The sequence below is a fragment of the Pseudochaenichthys georgianus genome, chromosome 23 (assembly GCF_902827115.2).
Source record: "Pseudochaenichthys georgianus chromosome 23, fPseGeo1.2, whole genome shotgun sequence".
NCBI classification, from domain to species: domain Eukaryota; kingdom Metazoa; phylum Chordata; class Actinopteri; order Perciformes; family Channichthyidae; genus Pseudochaenichthys; species Pseudochaenichthys georgianus.
In genome coordinates this window covers 15996930-16019588 of record NC_047525.1, presented here as the reverse complement: position 1 = coordinate 16019588, position 22659 = coordinate 15996930, and the positions used below count along the sequence as shown (strand labels likewise).

General features: G+C 40.5%; 3 protein-coding genes across 13 annotated transcripts in view; 2 read left to right on the top strand and 1 right to left on the bottom strand.

Moving 5' to 3' along the window:
• Positions 1-153: 153 nt before the first annotated feature.
• coa6 (cytochrome c oxidase assembly factor 6) lies at positions 154-1721 on the top strand. Of its 3 annotated transcripts, none has more exons than XM_034074855.2 (3): positions 154-378; positions 853-1008; positions 1210-1721. In XM_034074855.2, exons 2-3 carry the CDS (start codon positions 865-867, stop codon positions 1306-1308), a joined length of 243 nt encoding a protein of 80 aa, XP_033930746.1. In that variant the 5' UTR covers positions 154-378; positions 853-864; the 3' UTR covers positions 1309-1721. The 3 variants fall into 3 exon arrangements, with proteins under 3 accessions (XP_033930746.1, XP_033930747.1, XP_033930748.1); XM_034074856.2 differs by having other exon boundaries at positions 154-382; XM_034074857.2 differs by having other exon boundaries at positions 154-386.
• On the bottom strand, positions 1709-20918 carry slc13a4 (solute carrier family 13 member 4). Of its 4 annotated transcripts, none has more exons than XM_034074851.1 (16): positions 20558-20918; positions 12848-12976; positions 8608-8744; positions 8263-8438; positions 8031-8097; positions 7868-7907; positions 7674-7760; positions 7331-7515; positions 6394-6513; positions 6122-6223; positions 5673-5774; positions 5438-5553; positions 5218-5333; positions 4955-5116; positions 4033-4170; positions 1709-3708 (listed from the first exon to the last, which is right to left on the bottom strand). In XM_034074851.1, the coding sequence occupies exons 1-16, from the start codon at positions 20678-20680 to the stop codon at positions 3571-3573; spliced, it is 1938 nt and encodes a 645-aa protein (XP_033930742.1). In that variant the 5' UTR covers positions 20681-20918; the 3' UTR covers positions 1709-3570. The 4 variants fall into 4 exon arrangements, with proteins under 4 accessions (XP_033930742.1, XP_033930744.1, XP_071057867.1 ...); XM_034074853.1 differs by having other exon boundaries at positions 5218-5327; XM_071201766.1 differs by having other exon boundaries at positions 7674-7754.
• The window catches only part of LOC117468409 (uncharacterized), a 49070-nt gene continuing 44645 nt past the window's right edge, over positions 18235-22659 (top strand). For 2 of the 6 annotated variants that reach the window (XM_071201767.1, XM_071201770.1), the window contains exon 1: positions 20787-20877. The gene's annotated coding sequence lies outside the window, so the exon portion shown is untranslated. Of the gene's footprint in view, positions 18280-19519; positions 19652-20785; positions 20938-22659 lie in introns of those variants that run through there. The other 4 variants (XM_071201772.1, XM_071201769.1, XM_034112495.2 and 1 more) reach the window with 4 other exon arrangements.

Below are 22659 nucleotides of genomic sequence, written 5' to 3'. Positions count from 1 at the left end.
CGTTATTTGTATAAATGATGGTTGTGCTACCTTTACCTTATAAGCGTTTAATATTCACTGAAAAACGATAAAAACGTTCAAACATGTCACTAAAGTTTGTATTTCTGAACAAACTGCGCCATCACCTGGTGCGTGTTGTCAAGCACGCCTAAACGTCATCACAACGCGACAAGGAAGTGTTGTCGCTCGTGTCCTTCAGTGATAAACGTTACAAAAGTCTCTGCTTTAGGGACAGTTTTACTCTGTTTATTCGGCTTTAATGGAGAGACAGGAGCGGTGAATAGTGATAGTTTGTATCAAAATATGTACTATTTGTAGTTATTATCAAAGCGACGATAGTGGCTCTACTGAGGCTGAACATTACAGCATAAACACACAGTAAGTAAGTAAGTAACGATAGTTTGTGTTAACAGGAAGGATATGGGGTTAGACTGTAAAAACGTGTGATCAAGTAGCAGTGGTATTACAGTAAGGTACGATAGTGAGACATTTTAAATCATAGTTGGATTTTTTTCACACAGTTGAAGCTACATCCATTTCTGTTGCTTAATCAAATCAAGTTTTATTTATAGAGCACATTTATAAACGATTTTTGGTCGAGCCAAAGTGCTGTACATATAATAAAATTAGCTTACAGTAGAGACACTTTACAGCAAATACAACAGCACAGATTGTTCAGAATATCAGTATGAGAAAAAACGACACCCTCTGTCCTCAGACCCTCACATCGTACAAGGAACAACTTCCAGAGAAAAACCCACAGTTTAAGGGGAACAAATGGGAGAAACCTCAGGGAGAGCAACAGAGGAGGGATCCCTCTCCTAGCCTTACGTTTTTTTACATCTCTCCCAGGATCAAGCTGCGATGAGTGCTCCTAACTCTTCAGAGAGAAAGGCCTGCTGGGACTCCAGGGACCTGCTGTGGAAGTGTCTGGATGACAACGGGGACAAAGCTGAATCCTGCCTGAAGTTCCAGGGCGAGTTCGAGTCCAACTGTCCTGCTCAATGGGTAAAATATCCCCTCTTTATCCGTGTGATTACTGACATCTCTGGTGCCAGAAAGGATGAACCGTGGCAGTGTTTAAACAATCTCAATATCAGTAATCTAGAAAAAAAACAAGAATATGCCTCATCCCTCCCCAATCAGGTGAAAGCTACAGCTTCAGTTAAAATGGGGTCGTCACTCATCTTTTTATATTTTCCCTGACAGGTGAAATATTTCAGCAAGAGGAGAGATTATCTGAAATACAAAGCGAAGATGGAGACCGAAGGATTCAAGCCGGCTGAAGGCCCTAAGCAACCTTCCTAACCAAAACCTGCACTCTGGCTGGCTTTCAGATCAGAGCCAGAGGAGTTTTCTAACTTTATTATGGACTTCACCACTGTGATTATTTATTTGTACAAAGATTAAAGCTGCATCCAGGAACATGCATTTCACCAGCGACTTGTTTCAAAATGATTTGAGCTTCTCTTAGCTCAGCTGCTCTGAGATGTTTTAAACGACACGACGAGAGAGGAACGATGGTGAATCCACCTGGAAATTACATGTAATGTCACTGTGGTAAAACTTTACAATAATGCGGTTTGAAATTTGAAAAATTGCCTTTGATCAATAAATGCTGATCTTTACTGATGCTTTCCTTTTAATCCGGATTTATCAACATCTTTAAGTGTGACTGACTTGGGCTGTTGGATGTAAATAAATAAAATGAATTCAATGCAGGTTTATTGTTGTATCATCTTAACTCTAGTTTTCCTCTTGAGACATGAGACAGCTCATTTGGAAACAGGCACATACATTTTATATTACAAATCTGTATTTATTTACAAAGGAGTGTTGCTCTTACACCATAAAGTTGTATGAAACCTTCAGTAGGGCAGGACAAATTACAAAAGCATCTATGGCTTTTCACTCTACCCACACTGACCTAAACTTAGAATGTAGTGATATAAAAAGTCACAAATTGCATTACAATGTGTGTACAAAATATAAAGGCTATTTTTGCAGTTCATTGCATCTATGTCTTTGTGCAAGCCTTTTCCCTCCAGACGACAGAATTGTGATTTGACATTTAATTGAACATTTGTTCAATCCCACCCTGTGCTGCCTCTCTCCTCCTTAAAGGCTTTGGGTGCTGCATTCAGACACAATAAGTAACTTTGCTGCCTCCCAACTCTGAATTTCTTTTAGCTTCACATGCCAGGAGAAAAATCACACCTCCAGGGTAACCAAAACAAAAACCAAACATGATCATCCTGTAGCTTAACATGCTAATACCACACATTTTAAAATATATGTTTCAATGTTAACTCCAGTAGCTTTTGATTATTGATCATATATTTCATACATCATATTTGCATAGCTAGTAGATTTTTCTAAGATTTTATGAATGTTATGATTTCAGATGTATTCAATATGACAAAAAAAACGCATCTGACCAACAAGCAAAAGTCAAACAAAGTAATTAAGCAAGACAAAGTTAATTCAGGATCAAAGGCACACGGGTCAATAAACAAAAAAATAATGCCAGGAGTGTGTAACACCACTTAAATGGCAAGGAAAGGCTACAATGAAAAGTAACTTGATAATTAAGTCTGCATAAAATAAACTCTTGTAGGATTCAGCTATCTATACCTTAAATACAGCTTACATTCTTAATATATGAATGTTATCTAATAAAATCGTATGTCTGAGAAATAGCAAGGTAAAAAGCTTGTGTTCCATGCTTTAAGGAGGAAGGCCTGGCGTTGGTATGACAGGCAGTAATACGGAAGGTCACTATGGTGTGTTCACAGTATGATCAGCTTCAGTAACTTTGAACAAGACATCAGGCGGACATCAAGCTCCCAATTTGTTGGCAAAAGAACAAAAACACCATATGAGAGACATCATAAGATACTAGGCACATCTGAAAGGCTGGACCAGCATGCATGTATACAGTACATTATCAGTCTTAGTAGAAGTCTCTTCTCATGCATTTACCTGGCTTCACATCGGACAGTAAAGACAACTGGATATATCAGAATTATACTTCAAATTCTCTCAGGAATCTTTCCATGATGATCTGGTTAAAGAATCATACATAAAGTACAGCAGGAAGCATGCAGTAAAAAGAGGCTTACTTACAGTAGTATGGCCATATAGCTTATTTATATCTAAACATCAACTAATAAGGCATGATGTGGCCCTGAAAACAGTTTACAAATCGCTATTTTGAATCAAAACAACAAAAAATATTTTCAGTGATTTTGTGGAAAACAGAATCTCTATCAAACTTGGTTGACGATGGTAAAAAAATGCTGTGGCTGGAAGTCAGAGCACAGAGGCCACTGTGACAAAGGCATTCTGTCCTTGTTATTAAAATATAATACTTATTATTGCATCAACAGGTATTGTTTTTGCTCTCTTCTTCTTCATCATCTTCTTCTTCTTCAGGTATAGTTATGCGTCTAATAAAGGGTTAAACTCTGAGCAAGACGGTCCTCTTGTCATCATTTTCTTTTTGTCTTTTTTTTTCAGAAACACTGCCCCATCTCTTTCCCTCTCTGTCTCTCAGTTATTCCGTGGTGGTTACAAGCCCCCAGTGACGTTCCTGGCAACTGCCCAGTCTGGAAACTCATTCAGGTTGAACAGGGGAACCCCCCACGTGCTGATGGCCAACATCACCACCACCACGCCGATCAGATTCACCCCAAAGCCTGCTTTCACCTGGAGGATACAAAGAGGAGAAAACACGTTGGGTTAGCTCCCGCTGTAAGCCTTTGTCTTCCTGAAAACCAGCGAGAGTTAGGACATCTCATCCTCGTGATTAAAGAACTTTGACACATTGTACTCTTAGCCTTTTGATGATACAGGTGCAGATAGAGCATGTGACTGAGTGTGTGTGTGTGTGTGTGTGTGTGTGTGTGTGTGTGTGTGTGTGTGTGTGTGTGTGGTGTGTGTGTGTGTGTGTGTGTGTGTGTGTGTGTGTGTGTGTGTGTGTGTGTGTGTGTGTGTGTGTGTGTGTGTGTGTGTGTGTGTGTGTGTGTTTACCATGTCGCTGATCTTCACGTGGCCGTAACTAAAGACGATGGCGTTGGGGGGGTTCCCGACTGGAAGCATGACCCCGAATGACACGCACATGGTGGAGGGGATCAGAGTGTGCAGCGGGTTGATGCGCAGAGTCTCTGACTGCAGGGAGGGAGGGAGGGAGGGAGGGAGGGAGGGAGGCTTAGATACATCGTACAGACAAGATGCCGAGTGTGGGTTTATAAAGCTTCCTGCTAACACATGCACACGACATTAGCTTTACCTCTGAGCAATATGGGGGAGTCATTCATAAGTAGGAAGCAAATGTCTAATTAGTTGCTTTTGAGGATATGTGTGATGAAAGGATAATTTCTCCAACACAGCAAAAAACCCTAGAGATAATTTGTGGCTTTTAACGCTAGAGTGGACATTTTTTGAACTACTATCATGCGTTCAAATATCCGTCTCTTCAATAAGATGCAGCAGCCGGTTATCTAAGCTTAGAATAAACACGGGCAAACGGCTAGCCTGGCTCTGTCTGAAGGTACGAAAATCCACCTTCCAGCACCTCTTAAACGCACTCATTAAAAGAAACCCAGTGAGCATGCTTCCTTAAAAGGTTCAATTGTGTCAGAAAGCTGTGTTATTGTTTTTCTCCAGTGTGCTTGATCTCCATTGTATAAGTTCATTAAAAAGAGTGGTATTGAAGCAGAAATTAGCAACATGTTGCACGTTTTAAAATAAATATTCTTCAAAAATGTGAAATACTTGCATGTGAAGTACTTTTTATCAAAAGTTTAGATTTGTTTTGAATTTCTGTCAATACTTCTGTTCCTCTCTGGTGTCTCTAAACATCCAGTTTACAGGCCCCTGTAGAGCCACCCAAACCCAGGTATTGGGACCAAGTATTGAGAATACTGTAGTTGTGTGAAAAGGAGTTTCATACCAGCGCTGACAGGATGGGCAGGAAGACGGTAAGAGTCGCAGGGTTGGAGGCAAACTCTGTGACCGCTGACACCAGCAGGCAGGCCAGCAGGGTGACGGCCCACGGAGGAAGACCACTCATGGGCTCCAGCTGTCTGCCGATCCACACTGACAGGCCTGACACCTGCACACACACGGACAGATCAAATCAGATCGAGACTTCTCATCTAGAAGCTTCCTAACCCTCATGAGATAACTTGCAGTCCACCAACACATGTATAGTACCTTACAACCAGCAGCCAGCGCATAGCCGCCTCCCACCAGGATCACGATCTCCCACGGCATCAGTTTCTGGAAGTCCTTCCAGGTGATCATGGGAGCCATTGGGTCGGACTCTGCATCTTTTTTAATCAGAGAAAATGTCAGTTTATCTCTGTGTTTATAATGGTTTATGCTGACTTAATGAACATATTTTTGACAAAGTTTAAAATTCCAAAGTTCTGACCTGTGTTCCTACAACTGGAGGAAGAGCAGGAGGAGGAGAACGGTCGCCTGGCAGGGATGAGGAAGAGCAGGAAGCCCAGAAGTACAGAGACTGTGGCGTCTGTCCTGTAGCCTTTCCTGAGAGGGAGAACACCACAGATATAAAAGATGCAAAAGAAGAGAGAAGAAAATGTGTGTCTGTGTGAGAGTGTAAGTCTAATGTGTGTGTGGTGTTACGCAACATGGTGGGCACTCACTTCTCAAATAGGGATGTCCAGCCGGGCACAAAACCTGGCTCTCTGGTGAACCACAGCAGGGTCATCAGGATGAAGAAAACACCGGTCACCACCTCTGGGTAGCTACGACACACATATGAACCACAGCCGCATATGAGCAACAATTACATGAGTAATGTCTAGGTATGGCTCATAGAATAATCCGTAACGTCTTTGAATGTTAAAAAAACTTCCAATTGGCTCAAATAAATGCATGATTTTCAAACTAATTAGTTTTTACTGTACGGAGTTGATTAGTTTCAACTGCAAATCACCTAAAAGTGGCCCATGTCCTTGATTAAATAACAAAAAATCCCCACAATAACCAACTAAATTCCCTAAAATACAACATACCAATCTCAGGGACATCCAGTTAAGTCGGTAAAGCTCCAACAAATAAACCAGACACACATAGAAACACATGCACACACCTGATGGGTCCCAGTTTGGCGTACTCCTCATGGATCCTCTTCTCGGACAGCATCTCTCTCCTGGTTTTGCGTGTCTTACTCCACGAGCACGTTTCCCTGAAGCTGAACACACACAAAACAATCAGGCACATTCAGTGTGTGTGTTAAACATGCAACCACAGTGTAACTCAACAGGATTCTCACGGGAGTCTGTAATGATGAGATGCATTACGTATATGTATGTTCACACAGTACAGTACACATCTTTAAAATATACACTCCCACACACTCACTTGCAGCCCAGGAAGAGGAAGTGCAGCCACAGCCAGGTGAGGACCAGCATGATGATGGCGATGGGGAAGCTGAAGATAAACCATGTGCCGAAATTGATCACCTTAGCATCTGGATACCGACTGAAGAGACAAAGAGAGAAGCAGACATCGACTTCAATGGAACGGAAATATTGGGGGGGAAATGTTCTAATTGTTCACACCGCTTGGATGGAGTGCTGTATCATTTTAGGATTACATTTACAATTGCACACACAGGCAGAACCAAAACCTGACCTTTGTCCAACAAGCTGAGACATGAAGGAGGCCATTCTGCTGGGCTTATTGCTGCGGCTGGAGGAAATCGCTCATTATAGAGGCTAAGCAGTGTGAGCCCTCCAGACACTGAGTTAACAGGGACTGTCTCAGTCTGACCAGCACAGACGCCAAGAAACCAATCAAGCCGTAATCATGTCTCAAAGTGTGGATGGTGTTTACTGGAGCTAATACCATACCAAAACAACTGTGTGACAGCAGCACCCAACCCATGCTAAACCTGCTTTCAATTAATCTTGCGGTCAGAGGAAGGTGGATTGACGAGGTGTGCACGTACATGTACTTATGTTTACCTACATGTACTTTGTCATGTGTACCTACGTGTATCTATGTGTATGTGTATGTGTGTACCTACAGTACATTTACCTAAATGTACCTTTGTGTATCTATGAATACCTATTTTTTGGGTTTCCGTGTAGCTACGTGTTTTTACAGGTACCTTTGTGTATCTACATGTATCCATGTATACCTATGTGTACCTTCGTGTCTACGTGTATCTACGGTTACATTCATGTTTCAACATGTATCTACCGACGTGTATGTCCTTCTACCCACGTCCACATACATGCACCTACGTGTAACGACGTGTACCTACGCATACAGACGCATATCTACACAAACCTACTTGTTAAACTGCTCAGCAAAGATGAGGTTGGTGGAGGTGCCAGTGATGGTGATGAGCCCGCCGATGGTGGCAGCGTAGGTGATGCTGAGCGTCAGGCATTTACAGATCATGTGATCCCTCTTGGTGGGATACTGGGAGTCTCTCCTGGCCTTTATGCGCTTCACATTTGGGAACTCAATCGCAACCTGAGAGAGAGGGAGGAGAATATCGTAAATCAAGCGAAAAATGTATTACGCCTCTTTAATCTCTCGTGAATGTGTGTGTGTGTGTGTGTGTGTGTGTGTGTGTGTGTGTGTGTGTGTGTGTGTGTGTGAGTGTGTGTGTGTGTGTGTGTGTTCCCAACCTGAGGCAGGAGTCCGTTGGTGTGCCTGATGTACGTCGGGTTAGAGGTTGCCTCCAGACCCACACCATTCCCCTCACAACACTGCACCTGAGACCAAGATAAGAAGACTCAGAGAGAAATCCTTCACTTGCATGATATGACTGCTGGTTATTTGTTGAGTGTCTGCTTGGTGGAAAAGCCTCTGTTGGTCTCACCTCACTGAGTGTTGTTAGCTCCTGCTTAGAGCAGACACTGCTGCAGAGAGAAGAGGAGAGAAAATAAACAATAACAAAATAACTCAGCTAACATTTTGGTTTCCATTGGATGAGTATTTCTAAAAGCAATCTTGTTTAATGTTAAATACACACATGCACATACCTGTTGTTGTGGTAGAGCAGCTCTAGCTGGTTTTTGTCCAGGTTGCCCTCCTCTTTTTCTGAAGCAGCTGCACAAACGATGATCAACATTAGCGTGTAACAAAACAATTGTTGGTGGAACTTGTTACATTTCTCTAACTACAAATATTGTTTAATACACCATCATCATCACATTGAAGCCTTCACTGTTCAGAGCCCCCCCCCCCCCCCTGTGGTGACTGAGCCAGACGTACCGCTGTCGTCCTCGGGCGCCTGTACGGTTTCTGAGTCGGCGTGTCCGTCGGCCAGGCCGGTGCAGATCAGCTGCTGCAGGACGGCCTCGGCTATGGGCATCACCATGGCTGTGGTGGACGTGTTGCTAAGCCACATGGACAGGAACACTGTGCAGCACATGAAGCCCAGCACCAACCTGCAGGAGAGACAGGGAGCTGAATTAGTTAATATGACAGGAACTGCTGGGGTTCGTCCCCTCTGTCTTTTCAAATCTGACTTTAAAAGAAAAAAAGGCACTGTTGGCCCATAAATTATCTTTAAAATGTTGTATTGTTTGTGTATGTGTGTGCACGTGTGCTGCTTACATGCCAGGCTTGGCCCCTGCGATCATCACCATGCGCAGAGCGATGCGTTTGTGCAGGTTCCACTTCTCTATGGAGGCTGCGAGACAGATGACTCCCATCAGCAGCAGGGTGGTGTCTTTACAGTATTCTGCTGCAACCTAAACAAACACACACAGGCTTTGTTTTTATTCCAGTTAAAACAATTATTTGACTTTTACAAATTGGTTGAAGGCACAAGATTAAATGTAGGAATGTGATGAGATCTGAGGAGACAAGAAGCAGCAATGGAGCCTTTTGTCCAACCTTTGCTTCCTTGGTTTGGATCAACACTAACAGTTTGCCGTTTGTTCTTTTTAATCTGCTCTACTTCCCACCCGCAGGGTTCATGGCCTCAAAGTGTTGTATAAGCCCACGTCTCCTAACCTCTCACCTAAAACCGTTTCACTTCCTCCTGCTGCTGCACATTTTTCACAACACTCCATCTTTCTCTGTCATTTAAAGTAGTAAAACAGCAAAGCAACTACACAGGGTGTAGGGATTTAAACTCTCGGCTTCTACCTCTAAAACTGGATATTTCAAAACTTCCTTCATGGAATTGAGGTCCGATGGAGAAATGACAAGAATAACATTACGGAATAAAACTGATACAGATAATGTTGCCCCACCAAAGCTCTGCCTTTGTTCAGGAAGATAGTCTTTATACTACTAAACTGGAGTTCACTGATGACCAATGGCCGAATAAATATTTAGATAAAAAATGTAGGTAAAAGTGCAAATATCATCACGCATAATGAGGAGAATGTACTTTAAATTTAAAAAGAATAATTACACAATGCAGAAAAATCATTACATTTTAGAAGCTGGGAATATACTGTTTTTACATGTAGAGTTACTGAAACAATAAACATATTCCTACTATATTAATGGGCTTAACTTCCCAGCTGTACATGAAAGCCTAAATATTCTTGTGCATTTCTTTGTGTGCAAAATGTAAATGTATTAATTATCTAGGAACTGAAACTGTAAAATAAATGGACAGAAGTAAAAAGTAGAACATTTCCCCTTGACATGTGGTACAGCAGATGTAGAAATGTGCATGAAAAGAAAAAAACCATGTAGTACAAATACCTCACGGTTGTGAGGTATTTGTACTACATGGTTTTTTTCTACCTCACAACCGTGATTAAGTTCTTGAGTAAATGTCCTTTGTTACTTTGCACCTCTGCTGATGAATAATGTAATCTGTCCTACTTTAATTTACATGGTTAATCCCTTCTACTGTAAAAACAACAGGTCATTTACAATAAATGTTGACATGTCTTGGGTCTTAAAAGTGACTTAGGAGACTTGAATTTTTGGGGAACTTGATTTCTTTAAACCTTTTCAATGACAGAACCACATGGTGTGGTTCAGATGATGTGCCCCAACAGTGAGACGCAGCAGACTAGGAGAACATTCCTACATTTTTTTGCCAGCTTTAAAGCAGCTGATGGAAAAAAGAGCCAGCGCTCACTATGTGTTCCTTGGTAAAGTGGCACAGTGAGGACGATAATAGTGAACATGTTGCATAAAGTGCTGAGCTGGCATATTCACACAACCCCATCACAAGAGGCTTACAGCAGCTTTCTCACTGTTTGTCAATGCGATTTGGTCATATGAGGCGTACAGACCCCTTTTTATGTAATGCTCATAAGAAAGGGTTATTTTAGACATATTTATTGATGGGAAATTATCTGTAATTAATTAATGATAATAATTTACAAGTTTATTGTTTGCACACAATATATAACATATTTCTATAATGTATATACTATATTAAGAATTTCATTATTAAGTCAATAGTTTACATTTTAATCAATCCTATGTAAAATGTCAAAATTATGAATTAAAAGTGGATGGCAGAGCAGGCCTCGATGGTATAGAAAACAGGTTCATAAAATTGGCGTCCCATATTCTCATGTACCCACTCGCTGATTTGTTCAACCTGTCTTTGTCCACCTGTGAGTTGCCAACTATTTAGAAATGTGCACGCATCATTCCACTGCATAAAGGTGGTGATTTACTTTAATTTATTTAATTATAGACCAATCTCTATAATCTGTTCTATTTCCAAAGTTTTGGAGAAAATAATTTATAATCAACTGTCACATTATCTCAATACTTATAATATTGTATCTCCGGTTCAATCTGGTTTCAGGCCTAATCACTCCACAACAACTTCCCTACTTAAATTTACGAATGACTTGTACTCTGCTCCAGATGATGGTGAACTCACAGGTGCCATTTTTATTTACTTGACAAAAGCCTTTGATTTCGTTGATCGATATCTGCTCTTGGATAAACTTCACGGCATTGGCCTTTCTAATAATACAGTGTTATGGTTTAACTCGTACCTTCACAGAAGAAAGCAATGTGTGGTTGTTAATGGAAAACAGTCTGACCTGTTGATCCAACAAAAGGGTGTACCCTCAACTCTGGGCCCACTTCTGTTCTCTATTTACATAAATTATTTATCTTCTTGTCTCATTAATTGTTGTACTCACCTTTATGCTGATGACACTGTCATATATACATCCAAATCTGATTTTTCACAAATTCAGATCTCTCTTCAATCGGATTTTAATATCTTACAGGACTGGCTATCACACAATAAACTACTGCTTAACAAAACAAAATCTTATACCATGGTATTTGGTACCAGGCAGAAGCTCAAATCCAAACCTAATGTAGTAATAACATGTAAGGATGGTACTTCTCTGCATAAAGTTGATAGCTTTAAATATCTTGGTGTATGGCTAGACTCTGAACTTTCATTTAAACTACATATAAAGCATGTAATACAAAAAGTCAATTACGGAACCGCTCTCGCAATTGTTTTACGCTCAGTGTCCGAAAGAGAATTGCTTCTCAACTTATTCTTCCGATTATGGACTATTGTGATGTTGTCTACCAAAATGCACATAAATCAGATCTTGCTCCACTCAACATAGCCTACAACAGACTAAGCAGATTTGTTCTTGGTTGTCCTTTTCGTACACATCACTGCACAATATCACTGCACAATATATGTATAACCAACTTAAATGGCCTTCTTTAAATGTAAGAAGACACACGCATTGGCTTCAGCTGATATTTAAATGCATTTATCTTAACTATCCCCCTTATTTAAAGCAGTGTTTCATACCCTACTCGTCAAATCATCAAGTTAGACATTCTGTTCAGATTTATTTCTCTGTCCCCTCTGCAAAAAAATGTATGGCCAGAAGAGCGTTCATTTTCAAAGCCCCAACAGACTGGAATACTTTACCTGCTGCTATTAGATCTCTTGCATCCTTGGGTATGTTTAAACATGCATTATCATCTCACTTTCAACTGGTCTGCACTTGTTATTAATGAAACTGATAATGATGAAACTGATTTGCTCCACTGTCTCTCAAATTGTAATGATTGTATGCATTGCACTTAACAGACTGTATGTGGTTTGTCTTGTGTGTCATGTTTTGCATTTTGTCTTTTTGTTTATGTATGTCTGTAAGTTGTTGCTATTGTCGGGACCCCCTTGAAAACGAGATGGTGCATCTCAAGGGGTTTATCCCAATGAATAAAAATGTCTATATACATCCGATTAGCCGATGCTGTTAGGCCCTACCTGGTTTAGACCTAATAAGTGCTTAGCTCGAACTGTAACAAAGCCTTCATACATGAATTATTCTGAAAACCACGCATGTAGCTTTTACATGCAAGTCTCACATTGACTGTGACTGTATTTTAGAGGATGTGTGCCATTCTTTATCAAACAAACTGTGCTCTGCAACATGCACACAGACTTAACTACACTAAGGTCAATAGAGCTCATTACTGAGCTCAATCATGTTATCAGCACCAACCTAACTTGTCTTAAAGGGGGGGGGGGGGCAGAGAGTGCACTGAAATGTTAATCTGGCAGTCAAAGGTTGATGGAAAAAACCTCTTTAATCTCTTTAACCTTTCTGTTTACAGAAGCAGCAGCCAGCCATTTATTGAGCAAAAAAACTCTGATAACTAAGCTAAGGCCTACATTACTACATTAGGCTAGGTAGTTAGCATTGAGGCTAACGTGAGCAGGGAGGTCAAACACATGCTTGTTGAAATAGTAATAACATATAAATGTTATATGTCTTAATTTGAACCACCCTGCTACTGTTGTGCAATTGCACTGGATAAGCAGAGTATTTAAGCCTGGGAGAAATGTTTGACAGACAGGCAGTTTATAGAAACTCACCTCGCTGGACTTGAGCACCCCAAAGAGTGGATAGAGGAAAGCGGGTACCAGAGCAGCAGCACCCAGAGGAACAGCCTCAGACACCCAGTAGACTGCAGTCACCATCAGCACGTACGCACAGCATGCCTCCTGCAGGTAGAAACAAGTATCATTGATGAGATGACACACAAAGCTAGTAGCAGTTAGCTTAGTTTATGCTAACCATATTCTGTACAGCTCATTCATTAAGATTTGTATCTAATTTGTTCATTTTTTTCATGTAGTCGTATTCAAAGTAGTATGTCGTATTTGTTGTACTCTAACTCGGTTGCAAACACAAACAAGCATACACACGGATGTTGCATTAGGTTATATAATGACAACATACCAGCCTTTCATACTGAAAACAGTAGCAGGCTTAGCGACAGGCTCCCCAACCTTAAAAACTTAAGAGGAATCTCGTGACATTTGTTAAGACCTTACGAAAAGACTACCAATTACTTTTGACAACACTTGGACAATTTTAAACCCAAACATCTATTGAAAATATTGTCAGGTCACATACGTAATACTAGGAAAGGGGAGAAAATAAATAGTGTTAGAAATGTACTTGTTTTTGACCATGGTCTTTATTGACCATGGTTTTTATTTAATATCTGGATACAGTGTTTCTCCCATTAGTGACATCACACCTATGAAATTAAATGACACCAGAGGCGGGAAATTCAACTGAGGTAAACTGTGTGGGTTTCTACTGCTCTTACAACTGATTTTGATGTTTCTGTCAATTTAGTTTGATGTGTTTGAACATAACATGTCCACCCTGTTAGGCCTAAATATGAAGGATATTAATCGAATTTTATTATTTTAAAAAGTTTCTTTAAAAAGTTATTGATTCCTCATAAAGTATCCAAGGTCATGCTAGCAAATATGCTAACACAGGCAGGGTAAAGGCTAACTTTTGCTCAAAATGTCCACCCTGTTAGTATCCACCCTGTTAGGCTTATTCAACTAACAGGGTGGACAACATCCTAACAGGGTGGACATGTAAGTATTGTTTACTTATTACAACATTTGTTAATATTATATTAATATTATATTATTTATTGTTATATTATTATATTACTATTAAAACATTGTAATAATGTTTTTATAATATAATACATTATCACCACCATTAGATCTATAGGCACAACACAAACTGCTGCAAAAAATCCTAGGGAAACACTGATGGGTATATTATCTAGTATATTATGTACACTAGGATTATAGGTGTATAGTACTTAAAGTAATGGCATGCATTTGTATAGGAATGGCACCCCCCATAAGTGCGGACATTGCTCAAACATACAAAGCCTCAAGAAGAGAAAGGGTGAAGCAAACAATAGCCAAAGTGGCATGTGGTAGGCTATTAAAAAGTACAGACTGCAGTCATTTGCATTCAGGGCTCCACCACCGCCGGGCACAGCCAAATCCATCCTCTCCTCCTGGCTCCTGGCTGGAGAAGAAGGTCGCACAGCCACGGATACAGCTTCACTTGTGGAGCTAGATGATGGTGAGGCAGGTGAGCTATCGTTAGCCTCCGGCTCCGGCTGCACGTCAACATTACCAACGTTAGCGTTCGATTTCGAGGACGATGTATGACAAAAAAAAGGGTCTAATTTTTAGCCTTTACATCTCCTTGTTCTCTCTTGTCCTTTCTCTTTTGAGCGCCGCTCTTGTGTTTTGGTTTGCTGTACATTATAAATGCAAGCTATTCAATTTGTTATAATTCTGCCGATCTTGCTGCTGCTATAGCTGTGTAGTACATATAACTTTTGATGTTGATTAAACGGTTCGCTCGTCACGCAAGGTATCACATGACATGAAAGGGAGCAAGGTCATTGGACAGACAAATAAAAAATTAATTTAGGTTGCTAGGTTACTTTGAAGACTGCGTGAAACAGTCATGGGCCCCTGGACGGCTGTGGGCCCCGGTGCAATGCAGCGGCGATAGCTACGCCACTGGCCAGTATCCATACCTTCTTTCTTCGTGAGGACGTGAGTCGTATGACAACTGGGCGCAAGCACAGTGAGGAAGAAGAAGATGCAGAAGCGACTGCTTTCAGACACACTCAAGAACCTTTAGAGGAAATGTGCATCCGAAAACTCAGACAACGTGTCATACTGTCTTTTTTGTGCATGTCGGCCATTTTGGGTCGTGGCCCCTACTGATGCTGATCGGGCCATGTGCCAGTGTAAAACCCATGAAAACCTCCAGTTCATGGCTGACACCCGTCCACAGCCATGGGATTGTCGTCTCCAAGAATATTGAGGAGATGGTTGACCTGTCTGTGCCACAGAAATGAAAGCTTGCGCCTACGGTGATTGTGTAGAGTGCCGCCTCACCTGAAATCAGCCACAGAGGAAATTGTACAAGTTGTACAATGGTCTACTGAAAGGACAGGTGAGGAAGAGAGGAAGACCATTACACTTAAAAAAAATAGGTGCAGAGCACTGAATCAGAACTGGTCAGCAATTTTCAAGAGAATCTATTCAAATTCCGTAAGCACCTTTTTAACATCAGGTGGCAATACAGTGCTTACAGACAGCTACGGGAAAGCCTCCAAGCCAACGAGTGCTTAATCCACATCGATTTCAGCAAATATCACAACGAGATCCAGTCTGTGCATTTTGGAGGATCCCATCAACAGGCAACGCTGCACACTGGTGTACTGTACACCACTGAACAGACACCACTGTCATTCTGTTCAATCTCATCCTCACGACGACATGACCCACCAGCGATCTGGGCCCACCTGGAGCCTGTCCTGGAGATGGTGAAGACCAAGTGTCCAAAGGTGGAAAAGCTTCACTTCTACAGTGATGGCCCGGCAACCCAGTACAAGCAAAAGGGAAACTTTGACTTTCTTTCCACTGAGCCATTCAGGGTTGGTTTCAAAGAACAGACCTGGAATTTATTTGAGGCCAGCCATGGCAAAGGAGCTCCAGATGGCATCGGAGGGACATTGAAGCGGTCAGTGGACCGAATTGTGCGCTTGGGGGAAGATGTTCCAGATGATGTTCCAGATGCCATCACTCTTTTCAAAAAACTCAAGAGACTGGAATCGACAGTGGAGCTCTTCTTTGTCAGTGAAGAGGAAGTTGAAGCAAAAACAGAGGTAAAGATGCCCCGCACCCCTGCAAAAACATTCACAGTAAGTATTTTGAGGCGTTGATAGTTATTGGCCAAATATTTTGAATATTATATCTCATACTGTATATCCTCTCTTTTCACCTCAGGTCCCTGCTCTGACACCTATTAAGGGCACAATGAGGATGCACCAGGTGATCAGCGTCTTACCTGGGCATATCAAGTACAGGGACATCAGTTGTTTCAGGGTGGACATATCTCGGGTGTCACGTGTTGTTAATATATCTATATATATAAAGATTTAGGTGCCTGAGCTTGACCAAAATGTTTTTTAGCAAATTAGATATGTCCTTTATAGAATAGAACATTAAAAAGTAGGTAAATCAGGTATTTATTTCACCCAACTTATGAAGTCCAAATGGCACCCTCTAAAAAAACATTTCAATGTACCTTCTTGTTATTAGTGATGTGATGGATTGACACTGACTAAAACACAACAAACAAACAAACACACCTCAACATGATGAGCTAAACAAATTGTGATCGTTGTTCATGAGATCCAGGTAAGTGTCACATCAGAAATAACAGTCCAAGGCCATGCTAGTTGCTCTATGAGGCTTTACTGAGGCACAGCAGTGCTTAATGCTAACGTAAGCATGCTAACATATAACAGCATGTTTGAACTGTACCAGATTCACAATAATGTAATATTCTGAATAATAGTGGAAAGTTAATGTGCATGCAAATGTAGTCAAGATAGGGTAGAGGAAAAAATAAGTGTCATTAGGTAACGAAGGCTAAATGTACAGATAAGAAAAGACGAACGTGGCTAAATAAATAAAGTCAGAAGGCCTTTTCAGCAGAACCTGATTATTGCTTATTCCTGTTATCAGAAGATAGCTGCAGAACAGTCAGATGTTCAAACATCCATTTGTGCTCTCTTTGTTTTAGTTTTGCAAGTAAAAGGCAAAAGCTGGGTCAGCAGAGAGGCGTGATGGGGCTGATATAGCCTCTATGATAACAAGACTTCCTACTGACACTGTCTATGAGCAGAATTCATGCTATTCTAATGGAAGGAGGCCTGCTTTAAGGTCTGACCTAAAGTTGTTTAATGTAAGCTTCCAGCACGTTACATTGTACCTGATTTCAAGAAGAAATAAGTGAAACCTAAAAACCCTACCAATAGATTTATTTTTGATGGAAATAGGATGACAGTGGGGCAACATCTATTCATGAACATTCAAGGTTTTTATTTTATTTTCATTTAAAACCAGAAAAAAGTTCATAAAGAGAAAATGTGTGTATGTTTCAGTAGGTTACACATATCTCTATGACCTAAAAACTCTAATCAGATGACAAGGACGGTGCCCTCCCACAGTTTAACAGCTGACAGGCCAACACATGTAACCCATTGATTAGTTTCTAATCAACACCATTAGGAAATGGAGACGATTGGTATTTAGAAAGAAAACAAAATACTCCTTTTATAGGTAGATCAGATCACAGCTGAAACCTATATCCATTGAAGCAATCTGATTGAAGCAATCAGTGGATATAGAGTTCCAATGTTGTGTGGCCATCAATAATAACAGGGGGGTCAACAACCTGATGACATGTAAAAGGTTAACTAATCACCAAAAACAGTACAATCTATCCTGATAGGACAAGGAATGTAGCAAGTTAAGAGACAATCAATCCAGTAGTTGTGAAACAAATATCAACCTCATGGGCTCCAAACGACAAGGCTCTTCTCATACATGTTTGTTGCACCACTTTAGTCGGTATAATATAACCAAAAACACAATATGTTCCTACACTAAACAAAGCTGTTTCCTGTGAAGGTGGACGTTTATTTTGAAAAGACTATATGAAACCAAATCGTGAGCGACATTAAAGGGATAACAACCTAGGCAAAATGTGTTTGCATCCATTTACAGGTTCTGCCGGACTCACTTACGTTTTAAAAGCTTGACTTCCTCACCACAACTTTAACTTTATATTGGGATGCAAAATGGCACAAGCATTATGCAAATCTGCTACTGGCTTTAGATTTCTTTCTTTCTGTCTCTCTCTCTCTCTCTGACCTGGCCCAACATCCACCATGTTGTTCTGCTGCAGCTGGACACAGTGCTAGTCACACACACACACACACACACACACACACACACACACACACACACACACACACACACACACACACACACACACACACACACACACACACACACACACACACACACAATGTCTGTCACATTCTTGACTCAGTGTGAGTTCTCTGGAGTCGTAGGGAAGCAACGTGGGGTTGAAATCCAGCGTGGTGGTAGGTGATTATATAACTTAATTGCTTGGATTGTTTCTTTCTTTTTCTTTGAAGTGAAGGATTGTTCTTTTGTACTTTGTGGCCTCGTGTTGTGAGAGTTACTCGTGCCAAACATCCACAAATCCTGACATAACAGTTCTTTTGAATATTTAAGATGTTATGAAGAACACAAATACATGTGTCGCAGAAGAGCTCTTTGGTAACATAAACACACAGCCGTCACCACTTTTGTATTGTTTTAAAGTTGTGAGCATTTACGAAGCATCACTGGACCAAATCATATTATACAAATGAAAGAGATTATCATGAAAGTGAGTGATAAAATAATACTTAATAATACTTAAAATACCTTAAACAAATCTGTATTTTCCAATCCAAGAAGATGGAAATACACATACTTGCTTCCTGTTTTGGAAAAAAAAAAAAATTCCCTTGCTCATCACGTGCTATTTTGTGTAAGTAACATATACCATATACCAATATAACTGGTATTTAAATTCTGTATTTATTATATATATATATATATATATATTAATTTTGCAGATCAAAATCAATTGAGCAACAGACAACATTTTCTTTTTGACAAGAGTGTGTTTTCTTTGGAAAGATTAGTGTTCAAATGTAGCGTTAATACACAAAATACAACTGGGGCCAATGTTGACCACATTGTGAAAGAGCATTTTGAAGCTGGAATCTGGGTTCACTGCTTCACACAATCTTGGTGTGTTATACTTAACACAGAAAATCTATTCCAAGTCAAGCTTCTCAGGCATTTTTTAACCACCACCTCACTAAACATCAGCCTGTCTACTTGGAAAATCCTCACCTAATCTGAAAGTTTGACACAACAGACAAACAAAATGCTGCAAGACATTGAATCAGAAGTTGTATGATACCAGTGTAGTTAAGAAGCAAAATGCAACAAGAAGAAATCCAATAATATAAACACAACTTAGCAAGGAAACATTAGGAACACATTCAACTAAATAGGGAATGCTTGTACTATTGGATTTGTGCAGATTAAGATAATCCTTTTGTCTCAAATGCAATTTAATTTGTCTTCCCTAGACAAACATGAGCCTCTTCAGCGGCAGTCACAGAAAGCAGTTGAACTGAGTATCGGTTCTCTGCCGCTCTGCTTTAAGCAGCACACTGATCTACATCTCATCAACATGTCGCGACATCTCCCATCCACACACACTGCTCAGCTGATGATCAAGCATCCATCAAAACAGTGTGCCTTTTGATTGTTTGATTGGCCCACACACACCCTCCACACACTGAAATCCCATCAGCACAGTGAAGCCGTTAGCAGGACGGACATCAACAGATTCAGTGGATGTTTTCTTTACCTCTCTTTCGGATGTTTTAGGTATTTATGAGGTTTTTTTACGTATTTAATAATGACTAATTAATTAACTTTTTGGTTGATGTTTTTTTTGTTTTAATAAATAATAATAGTAATACATACATTAATCACATATAATAATCTTTTTAAGACTTTTGAGTACCACTAACCAATGTTGGCATTTGTATCTCCAGATGTTTCTTCATGCAACTCATCATAGGTGGATTAAAAAGAAAAGGCATTTTACTGATATACTTTTTTGAGGTACTTGTACATGAGTGTATCAATGTTATGCAACTTCTTATTTCTACTCCACTACATTTCAGAGGAAAATAGTGAACCATTTTCTCCTCTAGATTTTTTTTTAAACGTTCAGGTACTACTTACATGTCAAAAAACATACCATAATACTTAAATACAGATCTAACAATAGCAGTAAACTAGTAGTTAAAAAAGGCATCTCATAGACGAAATAAACATAAAAATGATCACATGTATTCGTGATAAACTTTGATTAGTATTTGAAAGTAGCCATTCTAGAAAAATAAATAAAACGTTGATACTTTTTTGATACTTTGTGTACATTTAGCTGATAATACTTTTTATTTTTTACTTATGTATGAATTAAGGACATTTACTTGTACTGGAGTATTTTTGGACTGGTATTTCTACTTGTACTTAAGTAAAGGATACGAGTACTCCTTACACCTCTGATCTAATTTAGGTCAATATTCCTGAATGTACATCAGTTATGTATGTTGCGTTTTTAATGTTCAACCATTGCTTCACATTCCCCTACCAAAGTGACCAGTAGTTTAATCAGTTAAACACGTCGTAGTTTATCAGTAATCTCCCCCTTAATTGTAGTGTGCTCTTTTGAAACATGTTCTGGTTGTAATAATCTTTACATTGAATTGTACTTGTACTCACGCTGGTGGGGTGGATGAGCGGTAGTGGCAGCAGGAACAACGGGATGAACACAACGACGATCAGCTTCCTCGCTGCCCACAGCATCCTGAACACATCCATCCTGGCTGCGGCCTCCAGCCTCATGGAGGACCAGGGACTCTGGGTCGGACCGGCCGGCACTCAGCACCACCGGGTGTGAAAGTCACTAATCTTCTTACGGGAAAGCAGCATCGACCGTGGGGAGCCGGAGGACGAAGCACTCTTTGGGGCGCGTAAAGTTGTCTTTTGGCTGTGCGCCTTTACGCACAGACCATGAACGGTGCCCGGATCTGAGTGTGGGGGTGAGTGGTCCCAAATCTCCACTGTGTGACAGGCCCCTCTCGATGAGTGCAAGGCATCAGGTGAGGTTTAGGGGGTTGCATAGGTATGCTAATTAATCAGCTTTGGCCCACCCTCTCTGTATGAGTATCAACCAATCAGGGGTGAGAAAAGTTTGCACAATGGTGCGTGCGTGTGTATTCTTAAATGTTTACAGAAAAACGGGGAAACTGTGAATTGGAACATAATAGAATATACTAGAGCTACATATATAACAAATTCAGGATTTATTGTGAGATATACATTATTACAAAGAGGCACAAGAAAGCACAGCAGATACAATGACAATTTCGATCACACTGCTACAAAGTGTTTCATTGTGACCGTGTGACCAATCATATCGATACTTTTTGGTTGCATGAATACATACATAGATCATTTTTAAATCACATAATCCTATCCCAATGAAACAAACAGAGCAGAACAGTCACACACTGCCCTCTGCAGGATTCACTCGGTGGTGCATGAGTATGGAGGAGAGCTTCTCATAATATCATTTTAACCTTCATTTCATAGTTTAATTCATACTGTTCATATATCTGTTTCAAGAGAACAGCAGCTTGATTACATTTATTCACTGTAAATACATTTTCTCTATGTAGTCAACACCAGCACATTCAGAGCAAGAAGCAGCAATGAGACACAACAACGGGTCTATACCAGAGTGTATATTTAAATGGACGTAGGGTCCGTGACGTCACCCATAGGATTCTGCAGAGTTGCCGTGAAGCCCTTAGTAGGCGGAGTCGGCCACTAACGGCTCAACGGTGACGTCAGAGTTCAACTCCCGCCTTCTCCAAATAAGGGCAAATAGGCGGAGCCGAGGCGGGACCTGCTGCCACCGAGCTGGAAGTTCCAGAGCTAGCTGAAGCTACCAAGCTAAGCTAACATGCTCCCCATCTGCACGCTGCCGTCGCATTTTACGTTTCTAAGGTAAGCGGACATGAAACTATTCAGCAAAACTATAAATAATAATCTAAGTTATTGAGTTTTTAGCATAATACTTCCAAATCATAAAACCCCTTAACGTTTATATGCAATTGTGCTAAATTCAACACTGGAATCAAGCAAATATTAATATGTTTGCATGACATTAGTTATTTATATTTTGATATCACTTAACTATACGTTTAATACATTTAAGTCAAGCTAAGGTACATGTGTACAGCTAGATAGTGCTCTTACCTGTGAGGCCTCCTCCAAACAGCATAATAACCAGACTGTATTATTCAAACTAAGTACCAGTTCTAGATCCTTGACTTTAGACAAACAATTAAAAAGACAACATGTATTTAAAGACCAATCTTTATTTGAATGTGCCTCTTAACCTGAGATATTAGTTATACAGTAATAGTATTGACAATCTAAAAAAACTGAGCAACTCAACAGTCAACTTTATGTTTCTTATTGTCAAAAGCATTTATTATTTTCATTTTCCCCCTCTCATATTCAGTGTGGACGGATTGAGACAGCATGGTGCCCAGAGAGCAGCAGAGACTTCAGGGAGAAACCTCCGTGTGATGGACGTCCAGTCTGTTGGCGTGGAGAGGACTGAGGGTCTTTCCTCAGTTGCCCCTTTCACACCAGCGCCTTTTCAGCTCCGGCTCGGAGCTAGAGCCTGAAAAGCGCCGGGTTTTCCAGTTCACACCGGAGCTGCGCCGGCTCTTAGCTCTGGAATCCGCTTCATTTCCAGCTCCAAAAAATTGTCGGTCCAGAGGCAAGAGCTTTGGAGCTAAGAGGCGACG

What these genes read in the sequence shown, in the direction of transcription:
- coa6 (XM_034074855.2), top strand. Translation starts at nt 865, where the DNA reads ATGAGTGCTCCTAACTCTTCAGAGAGAAAGGCCTGCTGGGACTCCAGG. An exon ending in CCAACTGTCCTGCTCAATGG is followed by an intron (nt 1,009 to 1,209) that starts GTAAAATATCCC and finishes TTTCCCTGACAG; the next exon opens with GTGAAATATTTCAGCAAGAG.
- slc13a4 (XM_034074851.1), bottom strand. Translation starts at nt 20,680, where the DNA reads ATGAGGCTGGAGGCCGCAGCCAGGATGGATGTGTTCAGGATGCTGTGG. An exon ending in CGCTCATCCACCCCACCAGC is followed by an intron (nt 12,977 to 20,557) that starts GTGAGTACAAGT and finishes TTCTACCTGCAG; the next exon opens with GAGGCATGCTGTGCGTACGT. An exon ending in TGCCCATCCTGTCAGCGCTG is followed by an intron (nt 4,171 to 4,954) that starts GTATGAAACTCC and finishes CCCTCCCTGCAG; the next exon opens with TCAGAGACTCTGCGCATCAA.